Source organism: Balaenoptera physalus (genome assembly GCF_965194825.1).
Source record: "Balaenoptera physalus genome assembly, chromosome: 7".
NCBI lineage: Eukaryota > Metazoa > Chordata > Mammalia > Artiodactyla > Balaenopteridae > Balaenoptera > Balaenoptera physalus.
In genome coordinates, this window is record NC_138886.1 from 48,065,427 (window position 1) to 48,090,258 (window position 24,832).

At 37.7% G+C, this 24,832-nt stretch overlaps 1 protein-coding gene across 1 annotated transcript in view; it reads left to right on the forward strand.

Annotated features, from left to right (window-relative positions):
• The first annotated feature begins 3,371 nt into the window (after positions 1 to 3,371).
• The window catches only part of TRPM3 (transient receptor potential cation channel subfamily M member 3), a 926,458-nt gene continuing 904,997 nt past the window's right edge, over positions 3,372 to 24,832 (forward strand). The window contains exon 1 of the mRNA XM_082470822.1: positions 3,372 to 17,329. Coding sequence (XP_082326948.1) covers positions 17,306 to 17,329 — 24 coding nt within the window. The 5' untranslated portion in view covers positions 3,372 to 17,305. The remainder of the gene's footprint in view (positions 17,330 to 24,832) is intronic.

A 24,832-nucleotide genomic window follows, 5' to 3' on the forward strand; every position in this document is an offset into this window, starting at 1 on the left:
TAATGGAATATTAATCACCCATAAAAAATAGTGAAATCTTGCCATTTGAGACAACGTGTGGACCCAGAGTGTATTATGGTAAACAAAATCAATCAGACAGAGAAAGACAAATAGCATATGACTTCACTTTTATGTGAAATCTAAAAAATAAAACAAATGACAATAGGAACAGAGTCATAGATACAGAGAACAAACAGGTGGTTACCAGAGGGGAGGAGAGAGACAGGTTTAAGAGGTACAGATTTCTAGTGGCAAAATAAATGAGTCATGGATATGAAATGTGCAGTATGGGGAATATAGTCAATATAGTCAATAATTATGTAATATCTTTCTATGGTGTCAAATGGTAACTAGACTTATTGCAGTGATAATTTTGAGGTGCATAGAAATATTGAATCAATATGTTGTGTACCAGGAACTAACATAGTATTGTAGGTCAATTATACTTCAAAAACAAACAAACAAATAAACTCATAGAAAAGAGATCAGATTTTTGGTTACCAAAAGTGCAGAGTGGGGTGCAGGACCTGGATGAAGACAGTCAAAAGGTACAAATTTCCAGTTACAAGGTAAATAAGTACTAGGGATGTATAGTACAACATGATAAATATGATTAATGCTGTTGTATGTTATATAGGAAAGTTGTTAAGAGAGTAAATCCTGAGTTCTCATGACAAGGACAAATTTAGACAGTTTTTTTATAGACAGATTTAGACTGTTTATTTTTTTTTCACTGTTCTTTTTCTGCCCCGAGTACGGGTCCTACTTTCTGTTTATTTGCATGTCTTGTAATTTTTTGTTGAAAACTGGACATTTTGGATAATATTTTGAAGCACCTCTGTATTTTAATTTTTTCCATTGACAAAAAGCTTTATTTTGTATTTTGTAACTTACTTGGACTTGATCTGCAGAATCTTTCCTGTGGTATGTGGCAGTTTTTAAGTTCTTATTTTTATTTCTAGTCCAGCTTCCTAATGGCTGTCCCTGTGTCTTCATATCTCAGTTGTTATACAATGATTTGGGCTGAGGTTGTACTCAAACACCTCAACCCCATAATCTTCCACCCTCTGCTGATGGATCAGTATGCATGTTTGGTAGCATGTTCAAAGTTCAGGTAATTCTTATCTGCCTTAACTTTTATTTACCACCAGACCATCTCAAATTTCCCTTGCACACATGTTTAGTTTCGTAGTCACACAGAGATGTGTGGAGAGCTTATCTAGCTCTTGTATGGCTCTCTTATTTTCAGATTTTCCCTATTAACTTTCTGGTTGGTCTGCTGCTTCCCCCAACTGTACCTCAGTCTCAAGCTAGCAGAGCTGTAGATTTGCCCTATTCTTTTTCTGCTGCATTTGCCTTTTTTACTGACAGCCTTTCTGGGTGTGGGTTTTTTACCTTCTGTCCCAAATCAAGTCTTCCTGCACTGGCAGAAAATTGCTGGTTTTCAGGGTCAGCCTTGCTTTTGTAATCCTACTGCATTGACAAACTGGGGGATTCAGAAGTGGAATGGGAGCAGCCCTAGGCAAAAAGGCTGCAGAATTCTACTCCTCTTACCCAAAGTTCAGCTGATTTCCATGAATAAATGCTTCTTAATTTGTTGTCTGCCTTTAGTTAATTTCCAGAGGCCTGAGGTGATTGTTTTGGATTTTTTCCCCCAGTTTTATACTTGTTTTATGGGTTGAGTGGGAGGCTTTTGACCTCTTTTCTTTTTTTTTTTTAATTATTTATTTTTGGCTGTGGTTGGGTCTTCATTGCTGCATTCAGGCTTTATCTAGTTGCAGTGAGCGGGGGCTACTCTTCGTTGCAGTGTGCGGGCTTCTCATTGCAGTGGCTTCTCTTGTTGCAGAGCATGGGCTCTAGGCACGCAGACTTCAGTAGTTGTGGCACGTGAGCTCAGTGGTTATGGCTCACTGGCTCTAGAGTGCAGGCTCAGTAGTTGTGGCACACGGGCTTAGTTGCTCTGCGGCATGTGGGATCTTCCCGGACCAGGGCTCAAACCTGTGTCCCCTACATTGGCAGGAGGATTCTTAACCACTGTGCCACCAGGGAAGCCCTTGACCTCTCTTTGATTTTTTAGCCAATTATGTTTTTAAAGCATCAGAGTGCAGATGTCTTATTTTACTTATGAATCTCGTTTATGGCCAGAGGGAGAATGACCTGCTTCCTCAGGCCAATATTTCCCTCTTTTCGGAAGTATCACATCAGAAGTGATACTTTGATGTTGCAAAATACAATCTATCTAAAGATGGCAGTAACTTACAGATTTAATTTGATTTTTTCTCATCACATGTGGTTGACCTGTAGCATGCTAACTGTGAGATTATTTGTGTAGGTGGTATGACTTGGTTACTATATACATAAAAATATTGATGAGTGGGATGCATATCATTAAGTTCCTTATTTCAAAGAGGATTTAAAGGTTATGCATTTTTGCAACTTTTAAACTGTAAATCTAACTTTTAATTATCAGTGTTAATGGAGATGAGCAAAAGTGTGATAATATCCAAATATTGGGCAATATGAAAATCATATATGCTGCTGAATGTTTTGTTTTTGTATTTCTGTTGGAAAATAGTTTTATTTATTATACAAACAACAGTTTTTAGCTACCAGGGTTAAAGGCTGTATGTGTAGTCTTTAATTTAGTCTTGAGATTTCCATGAGAGGATTATTACATTATCATCATTTTACAGATGTGGAAACTGTGGCTGGGAGAAGTTAAGTAACTTGCTCAAAGACAGACATAAAAATTCATGTAATGCACATTAGAAACCCAGTTGGTCTAACTCCCACAACCTTGCTTGTATAATGCGTGGTCATGTAATGTGGAAATTTATAGTATTATTTCCAACTGGGGGTAATATGAATTTTAGAGGCGAGGCTTTTTCATTTCCTTATCCTCTCTTTCTGCTGAGCTTTCAGCATTGCTTCTGAGACTGATTAAAAAGTGTCCACTTATAACAATTCTGGACTCTTTTACCTTGCTGGCCTATGACTTCCTTAGGGCAGAGTGGTTATTGCTTTTATATACCTTATAGCTCTTGCTTTACTTGAGGCAACAAAATCCATAAGCACAATTGTTTTTAGCCATTATTTAAATACAGGTAATCTTCTCTTTGCCTTCAAAGTATTGGAAAAACTTAGGTAAACAACTAAGATCTTAAAATTCATGTCTTTAAAATTCACAACTTTTAACCCTGATGCATTAAACAGAGTGGTGCTCCAAATTCAATATTTTTTCTATTGCCTTTATTATGTGCAGATTACATGATGATGGCATAAAGAATACAAAAGCAATGATAATATTTGCCACTAGTAAAAAGCTTTGGGATAAACAAAAATATTATGCACTAAAAAAAAAAAAAAAAAAAAAATATTATGCACTACCCTTGAGTTTCATTTATTTATTTCCAACATACGATTCTCCCTTAAAGATATCATGGTTGCAGTCTATCCTTGCAAAACACATGTTAAATTTGAGTGATACTTCAGATATGTGAGAGGCTACTTATTTGTTAAAATTCACTATTTTCTTGTCTGTTTGTTTGAGAGTACCTGTAAAGAGTGACCAAAGTGTTCCGGTCTTCCTGGGAGCCAGCCTGGAATGGACACATAGCTGAATGGACTAACTATGCTAATGTTTACTTTTTGAAAATGAATTAGCCCAAATCATTTCAATCTCTTTGATGCCTACAAAAGAGGCAGAAAAAAATCTCATGAACAAGCAATATAAACTAGTCAGTCCTTACCTCTGCTGAGATGCTACTGCTAGCTGTGGGCTTTCTAAAATGTTGAGGGAGATTCTGAATCCCAAGTGGCCAAAGGCACACAAATAGTACCAGAAGCCACTCTTAGTGAAAAACGAGCAATAATAGAGGTATGGGAGCAGCTCATTTTTCCTCACTGATTTTTCTGAGGTTGAAATCATGTTCCTCTTTTTATTTAAAAAAAAATTTCTTTTTTACATCTTTATTGTAGTATAATTGCTTTACAATGTTGTGTTAGTTTCTGCTGTGTAACAAAGTGAATCAGCTATATGTATACATATATCCCCATATCCCCTCCCTCTTGTGCCTCCCTCCCACCCTCCCTATCCCACCCCTCTAGGTGGTCACAGAGCACCGAGCTGATCTCCCTGTGCTATGCGGTTGCTTCCCACTAGCTATATATTTTACGTTTGGTAGTGTATATATGTCAGTGCCACTCTCTCACTTCATCCCAGCTTACCCTTCCCCCTCCCCGTGTCCTCAAGTCCATTCTCTACGTCTGCGTCTTTATTCCTTTCCTGCCCCTAGGTTCATCAGAACCATTTTTTTAGATTCCATATATATGTGTTAGCATATGGTATTTGTTTTTCTCTTTCTGACTTCACTCTGTATGACAGACTCTAGGTCCATCCACCTCACTACAAATAACTCGATTTCATTTCCTTTTATGGCTGAGTAATATTCCACTGTATATATGTGCTACATCTTCTTTATCCATTCATCTGTTGATGGACACTTAGGTTGCTTCCATGTCCTGGCTATTGTAAATAGCGAATCACGTTCCTCTTATCACTGGAGGCTATTGTGCCCACAGCTTATTTCATTCTTAGGTGGCTCATCATTTGAACATATCAGAACATTACATTGCACTCTGTGTGGCTCAGTGAGAAGGCATAATTTTTATGTAAAGCAGGAATAGCTAGTAGAGGGTTCTTTGCTCCCAAGGTTTGCCCACAAATACCCCACACCTGCAGATATTTTCAAGGCCCTCAGATGTATAAATTGTCCTAAAAAATCACCACCACAACCATCACCTACTCTTCAGAATCCTCCAATTCTGTCTACCCTCCCCAAACACACAGTTTCAACCAACTATTATATATATAGGCCCATAGAACCAAGAATGTAGTCTAGTGGCTTCTATGATAAAATGCAAACAGATAATTAATTATAATTGAGAAAACTTTCTAACTGTGACCCCTGCATGTGTAATGCAATATTCTGATTTGTAGTCAGACTCCCCAGGAATTGAAGCACACAGATTGGGAGTCTGAGAAAATGAACAAGAGTGATCATAGGCAGATGCATAGCCCACAGAAATATTTCAGAAAGCAGTACAGTTTGCAGAGTCCCCATGCAAGCTCCTAGACTAAGGATTTTGAAGAGGAGATAAATGTCCCTCAATACCTTTTTAGATGAATAATACAGACAAAACAAAATCTTTTTCTTCTTTATTTCAGATTGTTGGGAAACCTGCTAAATAGAAACTACTGCTCTAGAAATTAAGGGAATTGGAGTTGGCATTAAGTTGTAATTTTTCTATTAAGCTCTTTGGAATTCAGAATTGACATGTGGAATGTCAGCTATTTTTTATGACTACATAGCTGTGACAGTACATAAATAATAAATGTTCGCTTCATCTATGTCCAAGGGCCTGGGATGCTGGGATGACCTTAGAAATGCTACCTCTTTCTCACTGACAGTTATTTGAAGACGTCTTTGATGAATCAAGGTGGAAATTAACATTCTTTCCCATGAAACACTACCTTCAGGCCATTGGCTACAAGAAAAAGAGCAGGGTCTGTTGTGTTCTGATTTATTGGAATGTTCATTAAAATTCTCAGACGAAGCTTACCTTTGTATAAAACAAATATGGATACTGTTTAGCAGCTATATTATTTCTGTACCTTAGAATGTGTGATATTGTGTATAAGTATCAGCCAGGCTCCAAATAGAAACTACTCTGAGTTTAAAACAGGAGATTTAATACCAGACTGGCTAAACAGGTGATAGAAAAGCTGAGAAACCAAATGGGGGACACTTAGGTAATCTAGGAATTAACAACAGCAGGAAGTCATTACCATCCTAAATTAATTATCTGTTGCTGTGTAACAAATTATCCATAAAGTTACCACAAAATTATTATCTCATACAGTTTTGAGGGTTGGGAATATTAGTGTGGTTTAGATGTTTACCTCTGGCTCAGATTCCCTCATGAACTTACAGTCAAGTTATTAGCTTGGGTTGCTGTCTTACCTATGGGTGCTTGACTAAGATGAGGCATCCACTTCCAAGTTCACTTAGGTGAAGGTTGGTAGGCTCCAGTCTCTTGCCATGTGAGTCTCTCCACAGGGTTCCCTTACGTCACGGCAGCTGGCTTCCCCTAAAGCAGGTGGTCTATGAGAGGGAAAGAGTGCACTCAAGATAGAGTCCCAGTCTTTTAAAAAATTTATTTATTGAAGTATAATTGACGTAGAACAGTATGTTAGTTCCAGGCACACAACATAGTATTTTGATATTTCTATACATTACAAAATTATCACCATGGTAAGTCTAGCTACCATCTTTTGCCATATAAAGACATTACAATGTTATTGGCTATATTCCCCATGCTGTACACTTCATTCCCCTGACTAATTTATTTTGTAACTGAAAGTTGGTACCTTTTAATCTCCCTCACCTATTTCACTCATGCCCCAGTCTTTTTATATCTGAAATGATATCCCATCACTTCTGCTGTTTTCTATTTATTATAAGTGAGTCACAAAGTCCAGCCCACACTCAAAGGGGGGGAGGATTACACAAGTGTGAGAATACCAGAAGTATGTATATTAGTTTGCTAGGGCTGCGGTAACAAAGTACAATAGTACAAACTGGGTGGTTTAACAGAAGCTTATTGTCTCATTTCTGGAGTTTAGAAGTCTGAGATCAAGGTGTCAGCAGGGTTTTTTCCTTCTGGGGGCTGTGAGGGAGAATCAGTTCCATGCTACTCTCATAGCTTTTGATGATTTGCTGGCAATCTTTAGCACTCCTTGTCTTGTAGATGCATCACCCCAATTTCTGCCTTCATCTTCACATGATGTTCTCCCTGTGTTTGTGTTTGTCTCTCTCTAGATTTTTCCTTTTTTATAAGGATGGCAGCTGTATTGGGTTAGGGTCCACCCTAATGATCTCAACTTGACTATATCTGCAAAACCTTATCTTCAAATAAGGTCACATTCACAGGCTCTGAGGGTTAGGAGTTCAATACATATTTTTTGTGGGGGACACAATTCAACCCATAGCAGTGAACATCATTGGAGGCTGTTTTAGAAGCTGCCTACCACATACTGCTAGTCTGGAAGACAGAGGGAGGGGGCAGTCTCACAAGAGCCTGGTGGACCAGCTTCCACCTGACAGGAGCTAGGACCACAGTAAGCTGTCTGGCCAGAGGTGGGCTGTGGAGAAGACTCTTTTGCTGCCAAACTCTCTGCTACCTGAGCATAGAGAGAATGGGAGAATGACCTGCTTCTTCCCCACTCTGCCCCACTCCAAAGTAGACAGTCCAATCTCCCTTGCTGTAAGTCATTTGATAAGGGCACCTACAGAAGTCAGCTCTTCTGAAAGACTGAGCAGAGCTGGAGAAAGGCAAGCTGTGGATCTGAGGCACATACGTGTTGTGTTAGATCTGCAGCAAGGCATCCCAGAGTGCTGCGGCAAACTCACAGAGACATCGCAGGATATTTTAAATTTTTTGAGGTTAACACAGCAATACTTGATATGTTGGACACCACATGCAATACTAGCTCAAGGTAGTTCACAGACTCAACATTAGATTGTGCTACATTCCTTTTTGATATCTTGGCAGTTTCTGTGTCCTAACTACTTTAGTAAGTGGAATTTTTAGATATATCTGTGCCTAGAGGAGCCATGAAAAAATTCCGAAGACACTAAGGACTCCAAGAATTGAGAACATTTTGGAACCTCTGACAGTAGGCATTATTTATATTATTATTCACCATGGCCATATTTATAGAGCATACCTGGGGAGGTCGATTCTTTAATGTCTTGACAGCTAACTTCCTGCCCTCCATTATCCCATTTTGATCTTAGAATGACTGAACTCAAGGTTGGGCTATGAGGACTGTTCAGTTGGAATAATGTCAAGAGAATAGGAGAAGCCTTGTCTAAGAAACTCAAGGTAACATTTATGGATCCTGGACAGTGGAGCTTTAAGATTTTAGTGATTCATCTGCAAAGATGCCATTTAAAAGAAAGAAAAATCTGGACACATAGATATGTTCTAGCCAAACTGAGTATCACGTGTTCGCATATAGTTCCAGCCCTTGCACCTGCTGTTCTTACTGCCAGAGCAGTCCCCCCACCCACACCCCCATATCACCTCCTATCAGGGACTGATTTTCCCGCTAGGGATCAGCCAAGAGCTCCCTTACTGCCTTACACCTATCCTGTGCTCAAACTGGCCTGTCTATGCTTTTTCATAGCTGCTGGTGCCCTCCCATTGTAACAGTTACCACACTGGACCACTAAGCATCTTTATGTATTTCTTGCTGCTGGTTTGTAAACTCCATGAGGGAAGCAATCATTTCTGTCTTGTCACCACTGTATCTTCAGTATGACTACAGAGCCTGGCACATAGGCACTCAATAAATATTTAAGGAATGATTAACTGTTTTGGAATTAGATTGCAAAAGAGAGGTTACAGCTTTCATTACAGTGAGCCAAAGGTGGATGCTTCCATTGGTGACAGAGTATCTTCTGTTATAGTCCTCAAAGACACTACAACAGGAAATGGTTATTTAATAGGAAATGTAGTTTAGTCAGATCTGAATATTCACATTATGACTCAAATATCAAGTGATATTGAGTGATATAAATCAAGTGACACTTGATTTACAGTGGACTGTTGTGCCCTTACTTGTCTTTTAAAGGTCACTCAGCAATTTTCCGTTTACGACTTAGTCTCTTCCATGTTAACTCAGTCTCTTTGAGGAAAGAAAGCTTTTCTTTTTCATGGAGAGGGTGGTCTGTCTTTGGGTGGTTTGAGTGCTGTTTCTTATGAGGAGGGGAGCATCTGCTTTGCCGCCATCTTCTGACCCCTGGATCCCACTGCAATCCTGCCTGGCCATGGTTATCCTGTTTGGCACCTGCCTGGGTTACTGAGCATCAGCTGGAAGCCTTGATGATGTCCAGGTTCTGCCATGATTGTGATCTTGAGGATTTTACATTTTGTAGCTTCCTTATCTCAAACTTGGGTCTCTTCTGGTTCACAAGACATCCTGGTCTCTACAAAGCCCAGAAAACTTTGGCTGCCTTCTCTGCACCACCTCAGAATGTGTGCATCCCTCAGGCTCCCCTGGGCCAATCCACAGGTGCTATTTTTATCACCTAAGCACCATGTCCCTGCATTGGCAGGCTGAATGCCAAGCTCCCTTGAGGCAGCTTATACTCTTTCCAGGATATTCCCTGGAAAGCCGGGCCCAGCTGACTTGCTTTGTTATTCTGCCAAGCCTCCTTGGGGGTCCTATTATTTCACACTCCCTGCAGCTAAGGCTCAGAGAATAGGGTGTTGGAAACTGTCTCAGTGACCCACCCCAGTCTCACATCAATTAAATCCTCTTCCTTCTCTACTTTATGACCTAATTTTGCAAACTCTTTGAGCTCAGTCCTCTAAACTTGGTCTTTTTTGCAATTCAAAATATAACCTCCTTTCACTTTAGTGCCTAGCTCTGACTAATCAAAAGCATTTTGGCTTTTGGAGGATTATTTTTCCTCTGGGTATGAAAACATTTTATTTGAAACTCAAAGCCAAGCAATGACTTCTTTGTTATAGGAGGTATCTGCCCTCCCTTTATCCAGGGAAGTTAGCCTTGTGTTCATGGCTCAGCTTTACTGGTGGAAGGGATAACAAGTTCAAAGAAGAGAGGTGGATAAGGGCAGGTAGGGAAGGAAACTTAATATAAAAAATATCCTACTACATTTGTAGTTACAACTTATATTGCATTTGTGTTATATAAAGCTTTATAGTTTACGAAATGCTTTTATATATGTCATCTTGAAGCAGAAGAGAAAAATGGTTAAAAGTCCACACTTTAAATCTGGGTTTTGACTATAATTCAGCCACGCACCAGCAATGCGATATTGGATGAACTAATATAAGTTTCTTCATCTGGAGAAGAACAGTACCATACTCACAGGGTTATCACCTTTAAATAAGACTTCATTTATGTAAAGAACTTGGCATACCTCAAGAAATTAAAGAGTATAAATTAGTGCCACAGTATTGTTTTTTAAGCTGGTATTAATCTCTTTGGAGCTTTCTTCTTCGGTCAGATTTGTTCAAACTCCAACCTTAGTCATGGATTTCCTTCTGTTTGCCTAGGGTAAAGGAAATGGAGGCCCTTAATTGCTAAAATATTTGGAAGTTCATGCCACTCTCAAATGGCCATGTCACATGACTCTGTGCTGCATCTAGGCTTGGGGACTTTGTTGACTGACACTAGAACTTGGGAGCTTCCAGCCCAGATTTGCTACATGGGAGGCAGGGGGCAGGGTCCAGTCTCACTGAACCCGCAGCCCGGCAGATGAGTCAGTGTCTCCCCTTCCTCACCCAGTGATGCTCCTTCTCCTCCACCCCCCATCCTCCTCTGGGCCAACCCAACATAATCTCAAGAAGTTCACATTTTAAGAATAAAAGCCAGGAAGGGAGACTGATATCAGAATATTTCTACTTTCTGGGGGGCACCTCTTGTGTTCTGCTGCAGCAAGAACAAAGCCCATGTTAATATCTCAATACACTATCCTTCTGTGAAATGAATAAATGAAAGCAGTTATTATATTTATGCCATGATACGATGGAAAGAAAAACATTGAATTACACTTTAATCACAACTTAAACTCAATGAAAGAGTTTTAGAAATGACTGTTTTGAATATATTGAAAATGAGGATAAAACATCAGACAATCAGAAATGTAAGATTTCTGTCAGGCTTGTAGAAAGGAGAAAAATGAATCAGTCCAACACTGAATGTTTGGTTTTAGGAATTTGTCCTAGTAATCAGAATGAATTTAGAAATCAGAAGCTAGGTCTCTATGATGATTAAAGATGGGAATGCAAATATTCATACAAACAAACAAAGTCCCCTCCATAAGTGGTGCTGGGAGAACTGGACAGCTACATGTAAAAGAATGAAATTAGGACACTCCGTAACACCATACACAAAAATAAACTCCAAATGGATTAAAGACCTAAATGTAAGGCCAGACACTATAAAACTCTTACAGGAAAACATAGGCAGAACACTTTTTGACATAAATTGCAGCAAGTTGTTTTTCGATCCACCTCCTAGAATAATGAAAATAAAAACAAAAATAAACAAATGGGATCTAATTATACTTAAAAGTTTTGCATAGCAAAGGAAACCATAAATAAAACAAAAAGACAACCCTCAGAATGGGGGAAAATATTTGCAAACAAAGCAACTGACAAGAAATTAACCTCCAAAATATACAAACAGCTCATGCAGCTCAATATCATAAAAACAGGCAACCCAAATCAAAAAATGGGCAGAAGATCTAAATAGACATTTCTTCAAAGAAGACATACAGATGGCTAAAAAGCACATGAAAAGATGCTCAGCATCACTAATTATTAGAGAAATGCAAATCAGAACTACAATGAGGTATCACCTCACACTGGTTAAAATGGCCATCATCAAAAAATCTACAAACAAATGCTGGAGAGGGTATGGAGAAAAGGGAACCCTCTTGCACTGTTGGTGGGAATGTAAATTGACACAGGCACTATGGAGAACAGTATGGAGGTTCCTTAAAAAACGGAAAATAGAACTACCATATGACCCAGCAATCCCACTCCTGAGCATATATCCGGAGAAAACCATAATTCGAAAAGATACATATACCACAATGTTCATTGCAGCACTATTTACAATAGCCAGGGCATGGAAGTAACCTAAATGTCCATCAACAGAGGAATGGATAAAGAAGATGTGGTACATATATACAATGGAATATTACTCAGCCATAAAAAAGAACAAAATAATGCCATTGGCAGCACCATGGATGAACCTAGAGATTGTCGTTGAGTGAACTAAGTCAGACAGAGAAAGACAAATATCATATGATATCGCTTATGTGTGGAATCTAATAAAACGGGGTACAAATGAGCTTATTTACAAAACAGAAGCAGTCACAGATGTAGAAAACAAACATATGGTTACTGGGGGTAAGTGGGGGGAGGGATAAATTGGGAGATGAGGATTGACATATACACACTACTATATGTGAAATAGATAACTAATATTCAATACTCTCTAATGGCCTATAGGGAAAAGAATCTAAAAAAAGAGTGGATATATGTATAGAATAACTGTTTCACTTTGCTTACACCTGAAACTAACACAACATTGTGAATCAACTATACTCCAATAAAAATTTAAAAAATAAAAAACCTTGGGAAAGTATAAATCTATTTGAAAAAAATATTCTATTGAGATATTTTGGGCCACAGTTAATTACTTTAACTTCTCTTGAAAAAAATATTCCAAATTTGATCTAAAAAGTAGTTCCCCTGATAACTGTAAACATTGGAGCCCAACCTATATGTCTTGAAAAAAAAAATTTTGCAAGAAAACCTAGACTACATAGAGCAGTGGGAGAGAAATGCATAATCAAGACTGGAAACTCAGACCTATAAAGGAAAAATGTAGTTATATTTATTAAAAGTTAAAAACAGTTGTGATATGTGGGCTTCCCTGGTGGTGCAGTGATTAAGAATCTGCCTGCCAGTGCAGGGGACACAGGTCTGAGCCCTGGTCTGGGAAGATCCCACATGCTGCGGAGGAACTAAGTCTGTGTGCCACAACTACTGAGCCTGCGCTCTAGAGCCCGCGAGCCACAGTTGCTGAAGCCCACGTGCCTAGAGCCCATGCTCTGCAACAAGAGAAGCCACCGCAATGAGAAAGCCCGCGCACCGCAACGAAGAGTAGCCCCTGCTGGCTGCAACAAAGAACGCCCGCACCCAGCAACGAAGACCCAGCGCAGCCAAAAATAAATAAATTAATTAATTAAAAAAAAAACTTAACAGTTATGATATGTGATAGCATAATCAAAGTAATAAATGATAAGTTTAGAAAAAGTATTAGTAATACAAAAGACAAAGGGTTTATATCCATAATTATACACACTTCACTGAAAACTTGGTTAAGACAAACTAGTAGAAATATGGAAAAAGTATGTGCTCAGTAATGCATGAAAAGTTGATATATCAATTTACTGACCTTAGACTGATAAAATTAAACAAACATGGAAATGTAAAGTCCTGTCTTGGGGGACACACACATAAAAGAGTACATTCATGCGCTGATGATAGGATTTGTGACGTCCTTTTGGAAAGAGACGTGGCAAGGCCTACTAAAATTAAAGAAAAATATACATATCTGTTGTCTTAGCAATTCCTCTTATAGAAATGTATTCCATGGAAATAAAATGTCAACTACAAAAGGAAATATAAATAAGAATATTTATTGTCATATTGTTCATAATAGTTAAATAAATTATGACAAACCCACAGCATGGAAAGTTATGCGTCTATTAAAAGGAATGAACTAGACCTGTATCAGTCATCTTGGAAGGATTTCTAGGAAATGCTGTTGACTAAGCAAACAAAGATTTGGAGAAATATGTATAATACAATCTAATTCTTATAAAATAATAACGACTCTCCCATATAAGTGACTGGGTGTATGTATGGGTATATGATTAGAGAGATACACAGTAAATTTTAACATGGGTTACCTGGAGGGGTGGTGATAGGGTTGGGGGCAAAGGAAAGATGATAGATGGAAAGCAAGGATAAAAATATCTAGACTAAAAAGTAGATGTGCAATATCCAAATAAACACACACAAATTCACATACAGAAATTAGGGGGAAAGAGGATAAATGTAGTTTTATGTATACTGCCTTATATGAATGGCCCATGATACTCTGTCAAGTTTTAATTTACAGAGTGCTTTGTATAATATGATTCTGTTTTTGTTAAAACAAGTAAATAATCACATATTTGTGTGTATATGTTTCTACACATATATGTATATATTTATACACAAACATGGGCAAGGGAATAGGCATGGAAAAGCACATACTAGTCTTAATATTGCATATTTTAGGAGGTGGGAATGGAACAAGGATGGGATTACATCTTTATCCTTTTATTATGCATTGTTTTAATACTTATACTAAGCTTGAGTGACTTTTGTAATTTATAACACACCAAATAAATTTAAATAGTATGTAATACCTTACATATGTATAACTTTTAGATTCTACAAATCTGACTCAATCAAATAACATATATCAACCCTGGCCTGTGGCCAACATAACCTAAACCAAATTCTGATCTTATCCCAAAGTGAATTTATTCTCCTTATGCTAAGTGATTGCTAAGATGCTGTTTTCTCATTCATATTCTCATCTACTTCTCATCAGTAGCCTGAAAAGATATTATTATCCCTGTATTTATATACAGTATGTGGAAGAAGGAATCAGAGGTCTTCATTGACTTGCCAAAAGTCGTAGAGCTAGTTGTGACCTTAATCCAGATCTCAAATTCCATTTTTTTTCCTTTCTATTATATCACAAATGCTGCTAAGCAAGTGTTTTCCTAGCTCCTTCCAAAAACTCAACACTCATCCAAGTCCTAGCCATGGATGTCTGTAAAGCTGCTCATACCAAATAGTGAAAATTTCTCCTCTGGTTGTCAACATACCATTTATTTTTTCCCAATCTCTGCTTGGCTAAATGCTATCCATTTGTGAAATCATTTGGGTACCTCCCAAATGCGTGGCGTCAAAAGAAGACTCAGCCCTATTAGATGCCTCCTGTTTCAAGTAAAATAGGCTGGTCCTTAAGATAGTCCACGATCAAGATTTTCTCAGCCTGTGAGCTAAAGAAATAAGACAACTGACAAAAAAAGACCTCACAGCTTCAGGCTACTACGGTGAAAGAAACAGAAAAAGAACCAAACTATAAGGTTGATATAGGCTGAGTGTTTGTGTCCTCCCAAAATTCATATGTTGAATCCCTAACCTCCAATGTGATAGCATTTGGAGGTGGGGTTTTTGAGAGGTAATTAGAGTTAGATTAGGTCATGAGAGTGGGGCCCTCATGATGTAATTAAATGCTCTTATAAAAAGAGGAAGAGACAGAAGCATTCTCTCTCTCTCTACCATGTGACAGTACAGCTAGAAGCCAGGAAAAGGGCCCTCACCAGACACTGAATCTGCTGGCACCTTGATCTTGGACTGCCCAGCCTCCAGAACTGTGAGAAATAAACCGTTGTTGTTTAAGTCACCCAGTCTGTGGTATTTTGTTACAGCGGCCTGAGCAGACTAAGGCGAAGGCGCAAACAATTGAACAGAAATCCTTGATGCAACTAGTCTTGTAACAGTAGCTAATAGGAAGTGGCAGGACTATTGCACACATATGTCGGTACTTTTATTTCTTAAATTATGCTTGTGGTAGGCAAGATTCTAAGATGACCCCCTATGAGTCATGGCCTTGCATAATCCTATCCCCTTGAATGGAGGCAAAACTTGGGACTTGCTTCTAGCCAATAGTTTATGGCAAAGGTGATGGGATAGTCAGTTGCATGATTGCATTACATTACGTAAGACTCTGTCTTAGTGGACTGGGGAGAGATTCTCTTGCTGGTCCATATGGAGGAGTAAGTTGCCAAGTTGTGAGAGGGCCACAGCTGTGGGTGGCCTTTAGTTGCTAAGAGTGGTCCCCAGCTGACAGTTACCAAGAAAAATAGGGCCTTCAGTTCTGCAACCACAAGGAGATAAATTCTGCCAACAACCACACGCACTTGGAAGAAAAACCTGAGCTCCAAAAAGAAATGCAGGCTGGCTGACACCTCTGAGACTCTGGACAGAGGATCCAGCTAGGCATCACGTGGACTCCAGACCCGTAGAAACTTGTATGAGATAAGAAATGCCTGTTGTTTAAGCCATTACCTTTGTGGTAACTTCTTATGCAGCAAAAGAAAATGAATACAATACTTAACAAGTACAAACCACGATGTTATGGAAAGAACACAGCTCTGGAACATAGGATACCTGGGTTCATTCCTCATGAACAAGTGAACTAGCTATGGGACATCAAGCAAGTCATACAACCTTTGGGGGCTTCAGTGACCTCATATGTGACGTGATGGCCTGTTCAAGATCTCTTTAAGGTCTTGATACTAACACCTCCTGGCTAATGTTGACATTAATTGCTATAGGATTTTTACCCATGTCAAATATACTGCATATTATCATCATATATTTTAATCTGGCCCACTTGCTTCATTTATTTAGTTTTGGTATTATCATCCTCCCCCCCCGCCTCCAAAAAAGTCCATTAAAATCAGCACCCTCGGATTTTGATTTAAGAAGGCAAGAAGAGGTCTAATTTGAGAAAGGTGCTTAAAAAACTGTATGATGATCATCATTACTTTTCAGAAATTTCATTGTAAAATTGAGAAGCAAAACATAGCTAAAGTCACAAAAAAGGAAATGAGAATTTTATTTTCTGAAACATTTCAGGAATGTGAAAGTTGGATTAGATGTGAGCCCTGCCTCTCTTTCTGGAGCATTGCACAATGTAGGAAAACAGAACAAACTTTTAGCATCTCTGGAGAGAACTGTGTACATTCCCCAGGTGAGACTCTTATGTCAGAAGGTAGCACCTCATCAGCATCAGGATGCTGGTGGTTCATCAGGTTCATCTTAATCTGTGCACTCACTCATGCATAAAAGAGAAAAGTGAACAAGGATGCAGCCACCATTCGTTTTATTGCACTTTGTTACTAATATGAAGCATCATGGTTCATATTTATATTTAGCGTAAGAGATGAGCCTTCTGGAGGCAAAGCCCCAGCTCCGCAGGGTAAATGGTATATTCCCTCCTGATCCCACAAGGCGCTGTAAACAAAGGAGACTTCTGCTATAAATAGGACCTGGGTCAGAAAACGTTTTGTGGGAGTATTAATAATCAATGCACTACACAGACAGTGTAAGGTGAGGGCCGGAGTCATTATCCCGTTAGGAAACGAAGAAATGATTTCCTTTGTTGTAGGTGGCCTTTGGTGTGACCGCATGAAGGAATGTTTGATTAATCCAGCTTTTCCTCTTTGCATTGATTCAGCTCCACAGTGGACACCGGAGTACTGGGGCTTTCTCTAGGAGTCAGCCCTCGGAGCACAGGAGTTAGCCGTCATTTGCTAACTCACCACGCCACTGGAGGCAAAGCTAGAAGACAGAGCCGCCAAAAGCCAATCGCTGCCCCAACCTGTGGCAGGCTCCTGCCTGGGCTTTCCCCCCTGCCCCGCCCCGGCAGCTCCCGACCCCTCAGTCCTGCTCCTCCGCACGCCGGCTGCGCTCGCCTGCACCTGTCGCACCTCCCGGATTTGGCAGAAGGATATGAGGAGACAGCTGGAGTCACTGTAGTTTCCTCTGTTTGAAGGTTGCCCAAATGAAAAACAAACAAACAAATCTGGTGAGTTTCGTGTTTCTTTTAAGTGTACAGAAATGCAGCTGCTAAGTGGTGTAGGAGATCAAAGGAGCCTTTTAAATTTAGGACACCAAAGTGTTCTTCCTGGCTTGATCCTTGTTGGAGATTTGTTAGAAAACTTTAGAAGGAAGTTGCAGAAGAGGATTAGGTCTATTAAACTCGTCTGAATTGTGAAAAGTTCTTTATAAAGCTCATTAAGTGTCCTCATTGATGATCCTGTGGAGAATGTGTTAGTGCAGTGAGCCCTGAGGTTGTATTTCTGTTTCAGGTGGTAGGAGTCAAGGACATAGTTGAAAATATTTATTTAATAGAATGGTAAGGTGATATGATTGATTGCCTATTAATTGTCAATTTCGTAGCGAGAAACAAAGATATGTTACAAAGCATTCAGTAATTTCAGTACTTGGTGTGAGATGAAGATTAATCTCAGTTTCCAAATTTGAAGTTATATCTTAAAATATAAAGACATTGCGTAGGGAAAATAACTGGCATATTCTTTTCAGTGTACGTTGCAATATTTTAAATAGCTTAGATTCCAGTGATTGGGGCAAAAAAATGGTTAATTATTATTTCTATCAGTAACTTAGCAGTTGTTAATTTTCTTAAAATTTCTATTTATTTGTAAAAGAATGTAAAATTACTTACTGTAGATTGCAGTAGAAAAAGTAAGTGATAGTATTTGAATATTCCAATTTTCTGAACACAAAAATCATAAACATTATAGTTTTTAAGTTGCAGTTTTAATTTTATTTTGACCAGAATTGGGAAATGGCTGGTTTGTAAATGGTTTGTACTTTAAAGTTATTTTTCTTTAATTTGACATGCTTTAAATGACTTCTTGATCCCTCTCACTTCTCTATTTTGCATCAGAAAATTTTTAAATATGCTAAAGGGATAGAACTAACAAGGCAAATGTGTTCTATGGTACATTTCGGTTGTTGTTGATGATGTTTGTAAGCATGAAAAAAATCTATCTTGATTAATCCGAGTTTTTTTTTTTCTATTCTCTAAACTAATTAGTTGCTTTCAGTTAACTTTTTTTTCTGGTTAAAATAATATATCTAAAAATTAATTTCCACCTGAAATCATTTTAATCCACAAATTTAATTGAGAACTATTTAATAATTCGTCATTTTGGTCAAGTTTGAATCTTCCTTTGACAACTTTAAGGGGCTTGCTGAGGAGGGGGAAGGAGAAAGTGAGTGTGGAAGAAGCTCTTGAATTAAATAATGTATAAAGGTTAAACATCAAACACTCCTGACTGTCATCATCATAATTCTAAATCACAGTTGACCATGGATATTGATGTCTTCCTCCAATAAGTCCTAACCTCCTTGATGTATTTTTTTCTTCCGTTGACCTGATTTTCATTTTCTTAGCCTCTAAGATGTTAGCTCCATAAAAGGTAGGTTTGAGGACAGGATCCCCCAAAGGTAGGTTTTTCATTTCATATTCATACCAAGCAGCTTATGAGGGGAATTACAAATGAGGTCCTCATTCAGGTATAAAAGTGCTGAGCTATAGCGTTGGTTGGTTCTCCAACAGAAGGCAAGTGAATACGTGTACACATCTAATTGCAAGAGAAACTCTAGTTTTTAAACTATGTGTATAGAATTTCTGGAAATGAAGCTTTAAAAACAGTTTAGAGCTATGCATCAAAAAGCCATTTTGTTTCTCCTCAAATTTGAGGAGTAATTCAGAAACATTTTAATTTGGTAATTGGAATATGATTTGACTTTTGGAAAGAAACTGTGATTGTCCATCTTTGGCCTTCTATGTAAAATGCTACCATTTTTCTTATTTCAGTACCCAATGGTATATGTTTAAGTTTTTGTCTTTTAATTTACATTTATAAAGTAAAGCCATCCAATTTGTAAAATAAAGCCTCTAATTAATTTCATTAGACATTGACTGGGGTATGTGTTTCACAAGGTACTTTGGAGCTGGAAACTTCATCAAGATGTCTTTTAATTCAAAGTAAAATACATGTTACTTTTTGAAAAAATCTTTAAACATGGTACATGTTCATTGTAGTTAAATTAGAAGATGTAGAGAAGTACAAAAACAATTATAAAAACCAGTCAGTCTCAATAGGCAGAGAGAACTATTAAATATTATGATGTATTTATTATTATAAAGCATGTATAATTTAAAAAGTGGAGTCATAATGTGTAGAAACTATATTTTGATTTTTCCCATAAAACATTAATTATTTTTAAGCACTCTTGGCTATTTTTAGGTTAATACATGATAGTCTGTTAAGTGGATAAGCCATAATTCTTTAAAATATTCATTTGTTGACATTTAAAGGTTCATTTTATAGTAAGTGGATACAGCAGGATTTTCTTGGTACAATGCAGTATTGAAAACACTGGCTCTTCCCTATTCTACAAATGAGTTTTCACTTCTCAAAATGGAATGTTTCATATGGAAATGGATAAAAGAGGCTCTTTGAGTGATTTCAACACCTTCATTTTAATTTTAGTGATAAGCATTGGAAACACCTATTATTATAGCTAATATATTGATTGAGTTCTACAAAGATTCATTTAAAAGACTTAATATGCCATTAATACATCAAGGGAGCACCTTGTAAAGAGTCTCCTTTACAAATCATTTAGAACACTTTTCCTCCCACTTGTATATTTGCAAGCAAGAGGGGTATTTGTCTTTATTAAAATTCTCAAGGTACTTCTGATACTACTACCTCTAATATAGCAATAGTAGTGTCAGCTGAGGTCTGTGGTTTTAGGTGGGTTATAAAATCAGCAGGGGATGATGGATTTTTAAATATTAATTATTAGCTACTAGCTTAAATTAACATTTGGCTAGCAGTCCCTGATGCAACAGTTTCCTACCTTACACTAAAATTCTTAGGAAGGCATTTTAAAAGATGAATTCATTATACTTCCAAAGACCACTACTGACAGTCAACCTATTGCTAAGATCTTGGAGACATTTCACTGGGCTAGAAAATATCTGTAACACAAGGTTCAGTGTGACCCGAAAGTAGGAAGAAATCCACTTTATACTTTTTCTTGTGTTTGATTCTTAATTTACAACCTCACTGTCTATACCAAACAGGGAACTGGGTTTCCATCTCTTTACTGGGTGCTGCTTTTGAGGAAGCCAAAGTACTCTGTCCTTGCCTCTCCCAAATATTAGTATTTGTCTTTCTAAAACTGTCAGAGGTGGTAGACCACATAAACAACTGTGGAGAAAGAAGATGGAACATTAACAATGTTGGTGGTGGCCTGCATCACTCAGTAAAGCTTTGCAGGCAGGCTGAGAGACTGGGAGAAGCCCAGGAGCAGTACTTATGGAGTTGATGGTGTTACTCTATCTCTTCGGCCAGGGCTACCTGAGCTGGGCAGTGCAGTTTGTGCCCCAAATGAACAGGGCAGATGGAGGCTGTCTCAAAAAGGAACAGTGCCTTTTTGAAATTGTGTAGTTGTGTGTGTGTGTGTGTTTGTGTTTCATACAAAGACCTTGCATGTCCTAGTGGTGGCCTTATCTTTAGAGCATCAGAAACCCAGGCCGTGTAGGTAGGAGAAATACCAAGGCCAGCAGAGCCATGATGCAAGTGTGACTAGACCCTGGAAATTGGGATGGGAGCTGTGCGAATCAGTTTATGTCCCAGCAGCAAAACTGAGAAAGGAATGTGACCAGAGCCCAGGTGACCAAGAGTGAGGTCAAGGGAAAGTCTCCTTGCCTCCTTGTCTGTCGGCAAACACCTGGCTGAATTCTTTTTATTGAAATTGAGTGCAATTCTGTTAGATAACAGATATATTTTAAAAATACCAGAAGGAAGATAATCTGGCTATCCTCTGGATGCTGAGATCATGGGATTATGAGTGATTTTTGTTTGACTTAAAAATAATCTGTATATAATATTTATTGATAATAATCAAAAAAATGAAAATTATCCTTAACTAAGAAGAGAAAAACAACTAAAATAAGTTTTGTATTCATTTGTGTGCCAACAATATAATTGGGGTCTTTCTTGCCTCTCCTTTTATTTGCTTTTTCTTACTTAGTGAAGGTATCTAATGAGAAGATGTCGATAGTTCTATTTTCCTTTTGAATTGAAGTCTCAGTGACAGTCACCTTTTAGTTTATCACACACAGGTTGGTTAGGTATTGTGGTAAAGAGACAAGGATTGCTTAGTCACCCAGATTTTCTTCCTTCCTGGAATAGCCATACCAAAAACCACACCTGAAACAACTCTTAAAATCTCAGCAATTTTCCCCCTTGCTCTAGTTAGAGAATGTCAGAGAGTGCTGGGCAACCAAGGTTATGTGATCTGGTGGGCCAGATCTGATTAATGTTTTTAATTGTGTTTTCAAGATGTAACACACCCAGGGAGATTTGTTCCAGATGGATGCAGTACAAAATGAAAAATAAAATAAAACCCCCTCCAAGCACAATATTGTTCTGAATATTTCTTTGAGGCATCAGCAGTTTTTAAATCATTGGAAGATGAGCTGAAGGCATTCTCTACATTATTGTGCCTGTCCCAGTAATTTAAAATAATTTTTAGTCTTAAAGGCTTTTCTGTGTAGCCCTTTTCTCTACCTGTCATTGGTGATCTCACCCATTACATATTTTTTAAAAAAGTATATGACAGGTCATAATGTGAGTAATTATGACTCTTAAGAGTATTTTATATGACATACCCAATATTTTGTCTTAGTGTATAAAAATTTCTGCATGGGTTTGTATATGTGCATACTTTAAAAGGTCAAAGACAATACAAAAGCTTTGTCTTCCGAGAATATTAAGTTAAATGTGAAATGTATATGTAATAGAGCAAACCATTACATAAAAACTAATGAAACAAGTAGATTTGACACTTTTTTTGTATAAATACACAAGTTGTTGGGATATTTAAAAATATCAAATCAGAGAATTTATTTTTGTGCTAATTTCTGATAGTTATTATATTTTTTATTTGATACATACCCCTATAAATTAGAATTTAATAATATTTTAAATGGCTCTTAGAATCTGCAAACAAAAGCAAATTTGGGGGGAGGATATTTTTGAAAGTAACTTGGATTTGGGTAAAGATCTCACACACACACATTAGGCTTACAAGCTGACTAGTTTTATCTTGGTGCTCTTAGGTTAATAACTACTTCTTACAACTGACAACTAAGGAAATATCTTTGCATATTAAGGTGGTATGCCATATCTAATGCCATTTCGGCTTGTTGTCACTGGGGACTCTCAAGATTTATCTCCACGGTATTTTAATTGTGAAAACACAATAAAAAACCTAGGGCTTTACTTCTCTTTGGTTTTGCAATAAATTTGGCTTTTCTCTTTGGATTTAAGTAGTCTTAGAAAAGTAAAATCATCCTTAAACTCTCTCTCTTACAATTTAGAGGAAAAAGGAATGCATCGTAATCAGGGGCATTAGATGTTTAAGGAACAAAACTCTGTTTAGGAAATTGACTTCATGTTAAATCAGCCACCCTGAATATAGAAAATTGTGTTGAGTGCGGAATAGGAGATGTGATGTTTGTCCTGGATCAGATGATGGGGAAAATTTGCACACAGGTAGGACATGAAAACTTAAGTAAGTTATTAAATGATATCTTTAAACTATGCACACTCGTAAACCTCAGACAATTTATAACAGGCCTCTGCATTGCAACCTTAAGTTTCATTTTTAGGTAAATCAATGAAGCAGTTTGCCATGAAATTTTTCCTACTAGAGATTCCATAATTTCTAAAACAAAAGAAATAGTGTAAACCCATTTCGAATGTTTAGGCCATGGTCACTACCATTGAGGCTTTGTTCTCAATTTAGATTTCTATGTGAAGTTAAAATCACATAAACATAACAAATAGCTTGAGCATCTTCGGCAAAATACTGTAACTATTTGAGCCTAATGGGAGTAGTTGCCCTCATTTTTTTTTAAAGCATTAGGAGGATGAGTTTTTAAAAAAAAATTATTTTATTAATGTATAGTTGATTGACAGTATTGTGTTAATTTCCGCTATACAGCAAAGTGATTAGGTTATACATATATATACATTCTTTTTTATATTCTTTTCCATTAGGTTTATTACAGGGTATTGACTATAGTTCTCTGTGCTATACAGTAGGACCTTGTTGTTTGCCCATTCTCTATACAATAGCTTGGATCCGCTAACCCCAGACTCCCAGTCCAGTCTTCCTCCACTTCCCCTCCCCCTGGGCAACCACAAGTCTGTTCTCTATGTCTTTGAGTCTGTTTCTGTTTCATAGATAAGTTTGTTTGTGTCATATTTTAGATTCCACATATAAGAGATATCATACGGTATTTGTCCTTCTCTTTCTGACTTACTTCACTTAGTATGATAATCTCTAGGTCCATCCATAGTGTTGCAAATGGCGTTATTTCATTCTTTTCTATGGCTGAGTAGTATTCCATTATATCTATCTATCTATCTATCTATCTATCTATATATATATATCTATATATATATATATTACCACATCTTCTTTATCCATTGATCTGTTGATGGACGTTTAGGTTGTTTCCATGTCTTGGCTATTGTGAATAGAGATGCTGTGATCATAGGGGTGCATGTATCTTTTTGAATTATAGTTTTGTCTGGATATATGCCCAGGAGTAGGATTGCTGAATCATATGCAACTCTATTCTTAGTTTTCTGAGGAACCTCCATACTGTTCTCCATAGCAGTTGTACCAATTTACATTCCCACCAACAGTGTAGGAGGGTTCCCTTTTCTCCACACCCTCTCCAGCATTTGTTATTTGTAGACTTTTTGATGATGGCCATTCTGACCAGGGTTAGGTGGTATCTCATTGTAGTTTTGAGAGAATGGGTTGTTGACAGTAGCCTAGAGTAGGTGTGGAAAGCTAGGAATCTGTGCAACCTGAGCACTAGCACACAATTGTTTTCATAGCATATTCACTCCTTGTAGACACGAATGTCTGGGTGTGCTGCTTCTTTACCTCAAAGTTCCTAAGCATCTCCTTGAAAGCAAAATGTTCAGATATATAGCTATCCAAAGAACAGATATTTGGAAGTGATTCAGGAAGTGAATAGAATAGGAACTGTTTTAGGTTGTTCTTTCAATCACAGTTGCTAAAATAACAATGTAGTTTTGTTTCAGTACACGGAAAATAAAACATACGCCAAGGATATCTTTTTCTTTTAATAAGTTTCCAAAGAACTGGAGAAAAGTTCCTGACTTGCATACTTAAAAGGATATGAATTGTGTAGAACCCTGGATTATGTATAGATTTGAGTTGGGAATTTTGCGGGAAGATGTCCAAATTATTTTCTCATTCCTGTATTCTTTGTAGGTCAATTCCATTTCCGTTAGTTTCTTTGGATGCAGTTGATGTGTGCTAAAATTCATTAATAAAACCTTTTCTGTAAACTTTGGGAGACCTTGCCAGTTTTAAATTGACAGTTTGGCATATGTGGAAATCAGCATTGTTGCAGAGAGGCTAAAATTTCACAGGC